At 34.2% G+C, this 10,842-nt stretch overlaps 1 protein-coding gene across 1 annotated transcript in view; it reads right to left on the bottom strand.

Moving 5' to 3' along the window:
• The window catches only part of LOC107601745 (plexin A3-like), a 186,457-nt gene that overhangs the window by 109,549 nt on the left and 66,066 nt on the right, over positions 1-10,842 (bottom strand). The window contains exon 4 of the mRNA XM_016294030.1: positions 6,322-6,462. Within this exon, the coding sequence (XP_016149516.1) occupies positions 6,322-6,462 (141 nt within the window). The remainder of the gene's footprint in view (positions 1-6,321; positions 6,463-10,842) is intronic.

Genomic DNA, 10,842 nt, shown 5'->3' with positions numbered 1-10,842 from the left:
GGTATTCGGTGTGGTGGGGGGGGGGGGATTTCGGGTTCGGGCTCTAAATTTAACTGTGCCGCTCGGGTCGGGTCGGACGATCTCGGGTATGGGTCGGGTTCGGGCTTCAGTTTAAAGCCCGTACAGATCTCTAGCGCCGGCTCATGGGCTGGCTGCTGTGTGACTGAGTGGAGGCGGGGCTAATTTGCGTATTCATAGATCCACGTATAGTAAATGAGGCAAGGGTGTAGAGTTGGCATTCAAACTATTTTAAGGCATGAGAAAATTATTTTCACAAGAATTTTTTTTTAAATATGTTTATGATCAAAGATGAGTTTTAAAGGATAACATTTCTGACTACAGGGGGACTTTAACAGTTCATAAGATGTCAATTTAGGACCAAAAAAAATTATTTTTAAAGAGAAATTTTGATTTTGTATCTCAATATATACACAATAATAATCAAAATGAATAATAATAATAAAAATAATAATAATAAATTTAAATAATAAATGGAAACATTTTGATATCATCCAAACAGGTTTACAGAGTCATGTGACTGATGCCCTGCAATTGGATTGTCTCTGGTAGAGAAATCAGTTCAGTTAGTGTGAATTTAAATGAATTTATTTTTGAGAACAGAATCCATAAAGTACCTAACTGTGTGTGTGTGTGTGTGTGTGTGTGTGTGTGTTGCGTCAGTCAGGACGGGTGGGTGAGGTGTAGTCTGCTGGCCCATGTTAATTTATTCTATCACATAGCTATGCATAAATCTATGGTCTTATAATCCATTCCAGACCCCTCATTGACAACATGATCGAAATTGACCTCATCTACTTCCTTAGCAAATGTCCCATGGCCTTACAGTGAAACAAATACTAAAGGTGCATCCCAAATCGCGTACTTATGCACTGTTCTTCTATGACGTTTTGTAGCATAAATAGTGCGAGTAGTGTGTTCACACTGAAAATTTCAAAAAGATGGACACTTCATTCAATCAACTGTCTCAGCTTTAATTACGCCGTGAAGGGAGAGAGGCTATCAGACTCCGATTATTAATGACAAAATAACCTTACAAAATTGATAGTGAGTACATAGTGCATAAGTACATGCAGTGTATAGTTTAAGAAACTAGATTGCACAACAAAACTAAAATAAATAAATGAATAAATAAATAAAATGCTTTCAGATTGTTTGGCCAGATTGATTGTACTGTGCTTGGTGCCTTAAAATTTCTATTTTACAGCCATCCAATCAGGTCTAGCGATCCAAGTCATGTGACCCATCCACCTATTTGATCGTCTCTGCTAATGTTTAACTAGATTAATGGCCAATTAACCGACAGGAACACTTCAATATCAATGTAAACATCAAAATAATATTTGTAACAATAATTATACATTTAAATAATAAATGTAAACCTTTGAATACCATCCAATTCAATTTTGGGTCAGGTGACCAATGCTCAAAACACTGGTTTGGACATTCAAATATCACAAAACATAAAAAATAAATAAATAAAAATAAATAAATAAATATATATATATGAATGAATGAATGAATGAATGAATGAATGAATACTTTTTTTGGTTTTGTTTTGTTTTTAACATCAACATACTGGTGGCCAAAAGTTTGGAATAATTAAATTTTTTAATGTTTTCTTATGCTCCCCAATGCCACATTTATTTGATCAAAAATACAGTAAAAACAGTAATATTGTGAAATATTATTACCATACAAAAATCTTTACAATTATTTTTGTCTTTGGTGTTACATGTTCCTTCAGAAATCATGATTTGTTGCTCAAGAAACATTTCTTCTTATTATCTGCCTAATATTTTATGCTACATTTTTCCAGGATTCTCTGATGAATAGAAAGTTGAAAAGCACATAGGAACACAGGAAAGTGATTTTTGTGCATGCTCAGTATATTCCGTCAGGAACGCTGTCAGTGTTTGATGGATGAGTACAATGTTAGATAAATGAAAGGCTTCATATCTGTTTCTCTCTCTCTTTCTCTCCAATGAAATGGCTGCATTACTGGTGCAATTCGAAGAGCAGGATGGCAAATAATGTCGCCGCTCTGAAAACTTGGCATTCACAGACCTTTTACTGACACACATCGGAGGGCTGCGAGTGGCAGCGGGCAATTTTGCGAGCAAATACGCTCTCTAACCTATCTGTGCACCTGCCGCAAATGAAATATTCAAATCCACAGACTCCAGCGGTCAGTGTAGGTTATGAATTATTGACTCTTGGCGATTCATTCACATTTCTTATTTCATGAAGTGCAGAGGGTACTGTGTGTCTACACACAGATTCTGATTGGTGGAGAAATGGTGAAGTAATCAGTGGCGACCCCTCAGTAAAAGATACACTGGTATAAATTAGATCCAAACTACACAGAAATTTGAATAATTAGGTAGTCCTTCTTAATGAACAACCAAAAAAAAAAAAAAAAACTTATTATAATCAAACTGCACAAAAAAATGCAATAAAATACATAAAATGAAAAAAATAAAATGAAAAAATAAAACAAAATAAAATAAAATCATAACTGCTCAATGGAAATACATTACTACCAGATGTAAATAAATTAATACCAGGCCTTTACATGAGAAAAATGTTGAACTGGACTCTTATCCATAAGGATTTGAGCTAGGTTCTTATAAGAGTTCATAGTAATTTGAGACATCGGAAAGCCATTTCAGAGATGGAGCAAGTTGCAACATCTTTATGAAAGATTTCAAAGACAAAAATTTGGAAATAAACCCCACACAATAATTCTGATGATCAGAACAGCTTGACAGAAAATGGGGCAAAAATTTAATTTGTTGTTTAACATTTAAAATTGAAATATTATTTTAGAAATTTTCTGTGAAAAATAAAAAAATATGTAACAAAAATATATACATGATTTTCAAACAAATATTGAAATGGCTTGTTATTTCACTCTTTTTTTGAGATCATGATAGCTTTAAAAAATAATATTAATATTTAGTTAATATCAGTAATAATAGATTGTTATAGTTAAAGATTGAACGTTTGTGTTTGGGACAATCATAAAACAATAAAATCCAGACATTAAAAATGACATAAAACATAAAAATTGCACGTTGACCTTTGATGTGTTTTTCAAAAGGACAAATGAACAAATAAAAAGAAAAAAATAGAAAGTTGTAATCTGCAAAAACAAAAAGCCTACACGGTACAACAGTTTGCTGCAGTGAGGTACTAAAGCTGTTATGTGTGAATTAAAAAAAAATATTTAGTTTTCAGCTGATATCTGCTTTTCCGTCTCATAAATGGTGACATTTGACACGTCATGATGAGAAGCAATCATTCGGAGTAGGTCTGGAGTCATGAATGCTCGATCTCTTCAAGTAAAGCCCAGTTCAACCCCTTGGCTGGTGTTTTCAGATGAATACACTCAATCTATCCGTTTATGATCTCAGCATAGAGAAAAGCTTTTAATTAGCACGAGGCCTGATCAATCAGTCCAGGGCCGTCTGAAGCTTTAACGTGAAGAACATCCCTTCAGTTCTTAACACAAATATCGATGTCTGGAATTCAGCGGTGGAGCTTTAACACATGAGCGAGTCTTTTGTGGGAGTGTGACGGTGAAAGAGGGAGACGCTATTAATCTAGTTCCACACTCGTGTTTACAGTGCCTCCCTGAAACTCTGGGAACCATCCAGAACCGAGCTGAACAGAGAGACAACACTCCAGATGATGCCTTGTGTTAATGCATATGGGTGTTTCTTCAACTATATGACTTACAAAGAAAAGGAAACACTTTATTCACACTACTTTCATTTCTTTAGTAATAGCATCTAGTTTTATTTTCCCAAGCCATTTTTTTTCTGACCAAAACAAGCCATTTCCAACACATCTCAATTCATGCATTTCGTTTGAAGTGGAAATGATGATAAACATTAAGTTAAACGGCAGACTCATTTGTCTTACAAAGGCTAATTTCATTGCTAGTATTTTATATGTCCTAAATGCAAAATATTAAATAACATTTACAACATTTTTGCATTACTTGACCAAAGTATAGCTTGGCTGCAAATAAGGCAAAATTAAATATTCTGTTTTAATAATAATAATAATCAAATTATATTACATCTAATTAATGCAATAAAATAAAAATATAAATAACTTGCCTTGTTATTAATTTTATATAATTCTAAATTAATAATTCTATATTTTCCCGCATAGTAAATACTGCAATTGTTATTTCACACTTTGTTTAGATCATAATAGAATTATTCATCAAAATAGCAAAATTAATAATGATTAATTAATATGAATAGATATAGATGTATACATACTTTTTATGCAATAAAAGTATACATAATTTACCCTGTTTTTACTAGATAATTTAACTTAAAAATATTCATATTTTTAAAACAAGTATGCATCATTTTCCACATTAAATATTGAAAAGGCTTATTTCACTCTTTGTTTAGTACATGGCAGCTTAAATATATATATATATGTATAAAATATAAATAAAATAAAATAATATAAAATAAAATAAATTAAACGTAATTAATATCAATAGATTGTCACAGTTTAAGGTTGATGTGTCTGGAATAGTCATAAAACAATAAAAACATTATACATAAAAACACTCAAAAAATATATATTTTTATTAGCAACTTTTATTATTAATCATTAATACCTTAAATTTGGCAATTAAATAAGGTAATAAATTAAATGTAAAAAAAATAAAAATAAACAGTTTTAATTTAAAAAAGTGGAGTAGTTGAAGAAACATCCATATAGCTATATTTATCCATCATATCATAAAGATGAGGTCATCGCAAACATCACTGAGCTGCAAACGCTGGTGAAATTAATACCGCTATCTGCATGGCTAATTCCTGCCTACACCGCTCTATGACGCCTGGAGCACGAGAACATTTTATCATGTTATTTTTCTGAATAGTACTGATAAGGATTTAAAAATATCCTTGTGCTGAGGACTGAAGCTTCGTTCAGCTCTCTCAAAGACGGTAATGTTTTCCGTGCGTCACTTGAACTCCATCTTTCTCAAGGAAACGCACACAAAAAAATGGGGTCTTTCAAAAAAAAAATGCACAAAGACAACAAATGTCTTTCTCCGAGAGAAAGAAACAAGCATTGAAAGAGGAGAAAGAGAAGAAAAAGAAGAAAAAGCTACAGCTGTACTGTACGAGAGTGTCTCTCCATCTGTTCAGCTGCTGAGGAACTTGTATAATGGAGCATTATGGGAAGGGCTGTTATTCCGCTCGGCTCTGGATGGAAATGCTTCCCCACCATTTCTTATTAGGGCCAAGCAGCTGGGGCTCCCATTCAGAGTCGTGAACCGGCGTTTCATATTCTGTTTTCCTGTCTCGCAGATGTTAAAACAACATATCTGAGATTCCGGTTCGGGTCTTAAGACAAAAGCGGCGTGCGCCCACTCCCTCCTCACAAATGTGCCTTTATTTTGTCCGCATGCCGTAAATGCTTTTGATGGCTTTGTGAAATAAATTAACAGCAAATGACAAGCGATAAAATCAAGAACAATAGTGATCTACAGAGGGCCGCAAAAGTCCACATGGAAAATCTGGGATCCAAAATCAAATTTAAACCTGAATGTTGTACTTGAAAAAAATGTAAACATTATGAGACATTATATGCCAAATTGTCTCAAGAAAAAAAAAATCTCTCAACTAATGCTGTAAAATGTACATGAGAGTCAGTTGGTACTACATTACAAAATTACACTTAATGAAATTTTTAAAATAATAAAATTACAATTACATAATAATGTTTCAACTTCAATTCGGGTTATTTTTTTACATAAACAATGGTGGCTGTCATAAAAACTTGATGGATTTATTCAAACATAAATTAAACATTGAAGAACAGAAAAATGTATAATGAATATGTTATATGGTGCATATATTAAAAAACTTAACTCACATTGGATCCATTTAATGCATCTTTGCTGAGCAACAGTATTAATTTCTTACCAAAACTTTTGAACGGTATTGTATATATTTTTTTATAATCTGTTTTGGCAGACATTGCAAGTAGATTTGTTCCTTATTTTTTCTCAAAATAATTAAGTCGCAAGATAAATAACAAAATTTTCTACTGTACATTGCGAAAAAACATTATCGGCCAAATAAGATAAACACCGGCTATCAGTATCAGCCAAAATTCCTATTTTGGATAATCCCTGATAAACGAAAATAAAGAAAGAGCTGTCTAAAAGAGACAAAGCCTGTCCAATAGACATGCATATATTTTTCCTAGAATTAGTCGCCTCACCTCATCAGAATCGTTCACTTTCAGAATAATTCTCACCTGTTTGTCGCTCAGAAGATAGATGTACTGATAATCAGGATCGAACACCATGTCACGGAGAATCGGGCTTCCCTCCACAACGGGGACCGTCTCATACAGCAGAGCGTTCTCCGAAGGCGGCGGTATACCATCCACTCGAATCTGAAAACCAAATTAAAGACTGAGTTCAATTCAACATGAAATCACACGTTTCTTCGAAATCTGATTTTGAACGATCCCTCAGTGTGTCTTTGTAATCGTTCATTAACACATAACATTTCCATACCTCCTATACAATAAAATATGATTTTTCAAAGTCATAAAACCAAGATTAATGGAAAATACTATTTTAGTCTTTCTACTTCAATATTTCATGTTTAATTCACTGTTACTTGCAGTTTCTTTGTAATTTCTGACTAAAATTGTTTCACCACCTTTATTTTTTTCCAGTGAGACTCTCCCATCCAATCACTTTACTGTATTTTGTTATGCACCCGCCCACTTTTCAATCAAAACAAATAAAATCAAATCCCACCTTACATTATTTCCTCACTAAACATACTTAATCACACAAAAAAGCAGCATTTTCATAGTGTTTGATTTTAAATTCCAGGTATTTTACTGTGACTTTACCGCTCACAGTGTTTCTGGTTGGCGGCATATCATCACTTACACATCTGATTATCACTGACACATGCAGTATTATAATTTTCTTCATGAATGCAGAATTCTTTGGCTGACCTAGAAAACGAACGCAGAACTTTGAGCGAACGCGGCAGCGGAGAGAGATTACAGCGTCTGATCAGATGTGCGATAAAAATCAATTACATTTTAACAACACATACACACACACACACACTCGAACCCCCGCTGCCTCATCATTAGCGACTCCTCTGTTTCCTCACACTGATAATTAGTGTAGTTGAGCTTGCTGGGTAAAAAGCGAGCTCTAAATATGTCAAATTCAAAACATCTTTGAAGTGACGACTGAGGGGAAAAAACACAGAGAGCAGCTGACAACCGCATTTAAAGTCAGAGAGCTCACCTATTTCCCTACCCGCGGAACGTCAGCGTGCGCCTCGGTCCTAATCAATTCTGACAGCAATGTGATAGGAGATTGAAACCAAGCTGCAAGTAAACTAAATTCCCACCGAAAAGGTACGAAATGCCATTTGGGAAACGGCAGAGAGATCAAAATGAGAAGAAGAAGCGAAAGAAGGTGCGAGGTGGAGAAAAAAAACACCCGAAACAGATGCACTGGCAGCGGACTTGGGCCGTCTCCTAAATATCTGGGTCGGTCTGAAGTGACAAACATCGTTAGTCTGTTAATTAGCTGCCTCCTCATTGCAGCAGTTGCAGTAATTAGGGTTGACAAGGTGGCATCAATTAGTCGAAGGCTGCCATATTGGGTGTCACATATCGCCGGCCAAGTCAGAGCCCACGTCTCCCCGGGCAGCAGGACAGAAGGCCTAGAAACACGACGGACTCTGTCTGCGATTCGTCAATTCATGCGCCACCAGCTGTAGTGTCGTTTTTCGCCGCCTTTGGCTACAGAGTTCCCTAGTTTAAGCGGATCGGTTTAACACCAGCCGCCAGGTTTTGCGATACCCTCGTGGAATCGGATCAATTCGTGAAAGTAGAAAGCAGCTCAATGGAAAAAGAGAGACGTTGTGTATCGTTCACAATTGAATTGATTCGAATACACTTAAAGAGACAGTTCAACCAAAAATAAAAATCAACTTAACACATAGTTAACTAACCTCCATGTCAACCTGTATGAGTTTCCTTCAGTGCAAACAGAAAAGAAGACAGTAGGGCTTCAATAGGGCCCAAGCATCAGTGAACCATATTGAAGGTAAATTAAAAAAAAATAAAAATCACACTTTAAAAAAAAAAAAATGTTCACGAACGTCTTACAGGTTCACATTTATGGAAGAGAACATCACAAAGAGAACTAAATTTACGACTAGTTTAAACAGCGGAGGCTGCTCGGTGTCTGATACGGGCTGATGATCTGACAGAACACAAAAACAACAGTCACGTTGAGCTTCGTTTATAGAACATCTACGTTGGTCAAACTCCAAGGAAACCATCTGTGGGTACTTCATGTGAATCTTGCAAACAAATCCAGATGCTGAGAATATATTCTAGCAGCATCTGTGTCATAAACTGCATTTAATTTGTTTACTAAACAATTTTTTTTAATGTAAAATATCACTTTCAGATTACACACACACACACACACACACAGTTTGTTAAAAAATTCTTAAATATTTTAGTGAATTTTTGGTTTTTTCTTACTTTCTAATTTTTATCATATTTGTCTAATTCAATTAAAAGATTCAAAAGTAATATTATATAAATTATATATATATATATATATAAAATTACAATTTATCAGATTTACTATCATATGTAAACACACAGATATACTTATATGTACATATACTTATATGTGTATATATATATATGCACTATATAAATATATTTATAAATATATACACACACACAGTATACATACAATTTAAACAATTAACATACAATTTAAAATATTATATTTAAAATTTTATTTTATTTATATACAGTATATTCACACACACACACACACAAATTAAATAAGAAATTATTAAAATAAATTATTTAAAGAGAAATATTATTATATACATATATTGTTATTTCAATTTATAAAATGTATCATATATACATAGATATATATACAAATACGATTTAACAATATTTACATTTTAAGATTTAATTTTACACGCATGCGTGTGTGTGCATAATTAAGATAAAAATGAGATAAAATAAGAAATAATTCAAAAAAACATATCACAATATGCATTCAAAATTACCTAAAAGCATTTTTTTTTATAAATGAAACAATGCACAATGATCACTGCAGCGTTGCTAATCAGACAGTTATCTGCTAATGTCGATAATCTCAAAATAGCCAAATATTGACAGATTGGTGTATAACTAGATTAAATGCATCACACTGAGCTAAAAAACTCTTGTTTTAAACCTCAAGAGGAAAAATTATCTTCTGCCACAAACTAAACAATCTTTATGCCAAGCACCCAGCGCTCTTTCTGCTTAAATACAGCTTCCATCCATCAACACTAATGCAGGGGTGGAAAATGGAAGAGTGGAGGAACTTTTACACTGGATTAGAGGAACGAATAGCCGTGGCATTGATTTTTCTGGGGTCTTTTAGTCAAAATGACACTGAAATCCCACAGATATCTCTCGACAGTCTGTGAATGGGGACGATGGGCTACAAAAATACCAGCAGCATTCAGACTGGGCGAGCGCTGCCCTGCAATCAGGTGCACTTTTCTGCCTGTCTAGAAAAAAAAATCAGTGGTGAACTTAAATGGCTTTCAGGAGGGCACGTTTTAAGATGTGTACTCTTCTCCCTAGGCGGGGATGTCCTCGCGGCACACTTGAGTGTTTGAAATGCAGAGTGCTTGCTCAGCCTGCCGAGAGCTGACCCTGCAACAACATCAAAAGCCTCAGATGAGGGTAATTGGAATTTAGATAAATATCACCTTCCCCCCTCCGTCTCTCCATCGCTCAAATGATGCCGGGGTAGCGGCGCCTGCCTATCCATCTATTAATTAACCTGCCGGAGTCGTAGCCCTGCGCTGCAGCGAGCGACCGGAAGACTGACGGGTTTGATCATAGCCCAATTTTTTCCTCATCGATCACAAAGGGAGCAAAGAGAATGAGGAAATTACTACAGCGGGAGAAAGTGGAAGAGGGGGTCCTTTTTTTGCTCATTTGGGTGCTTGTTTTTTATCGATCTGAAGTCCTTGTGAGGGCCCGCGCTTCAAGGACTGGGTGAATGAAGCTCTTAAGTGGAGCTGGCTTCATTTCCCATCTCTCTCGCTCTCGTTCGCTCTCACTCTTCCAGAGTACTGTACAAAAAGATGTTATTTTTTTGTTCACTGAATTCATCTTCCAAAAGCTAGATTATTTCTGCAAGGACAAGAGCCTCTAATTCATTCAACAATAATCAGCTACAATGGTTGCATTTTGATAGACCACAATAGATCTGGTTATTAGTATTAACAAAAACCTTAAATGGTAAAACTTGGTGGTAAAAATATGGTAAAAAAATATATAAAATGTATTATAGAATTATATAAAAATATTAGTGTTGTCAATAGATTTTTTAAAAATTACTAATTAATTGCACATTTTTTCTGAAATTAATCATGATGCGTTAATTGCGTAAAATATTTTTAACACGTTAAACTGGAAAAAAATTAAATCACCTGCATTAACGCACACATTTTGACGGCATTAAAAAATCTGATGAAATATACTTTTTGAAAAAAAAAACGAAATATACATATATATATACACACACACACACACACACACACACACACACACACACACGTGATTAATGTAATATTTAAGTGTACAAAAACAAAAATTCAATTTTTTATTATATATATATATTTTATAATATAATAGTTCAATAATATTGTCAATTATAACAAACTGGAACGTTTCTGAAAATAAATTTAAAATTAA

Source organism: Sinocyclocheilus grahami, unplaced genomic scaffold, assembly GCF_001515645.1.
Source record: "Sinocyclocheilus grahami isolate Dianchi unplaced genomic scaffold, SAMN03320097.WGS_v1.1 scaffold312.1, whole genome shotgun sequence".
Lineage (NCBI taxonomy): Eukaryota > Metazoa > Chordata > Actinopteri > Cypriniformes > Cyprinidae > Sinocyclocheilus > Sinocyclocheilus grahami.
The sequence above is the reverse complement of the archived record's forward strand: the minus strand, read 5'-3'. Positions and strand labels throughout refer to the sequence as shown.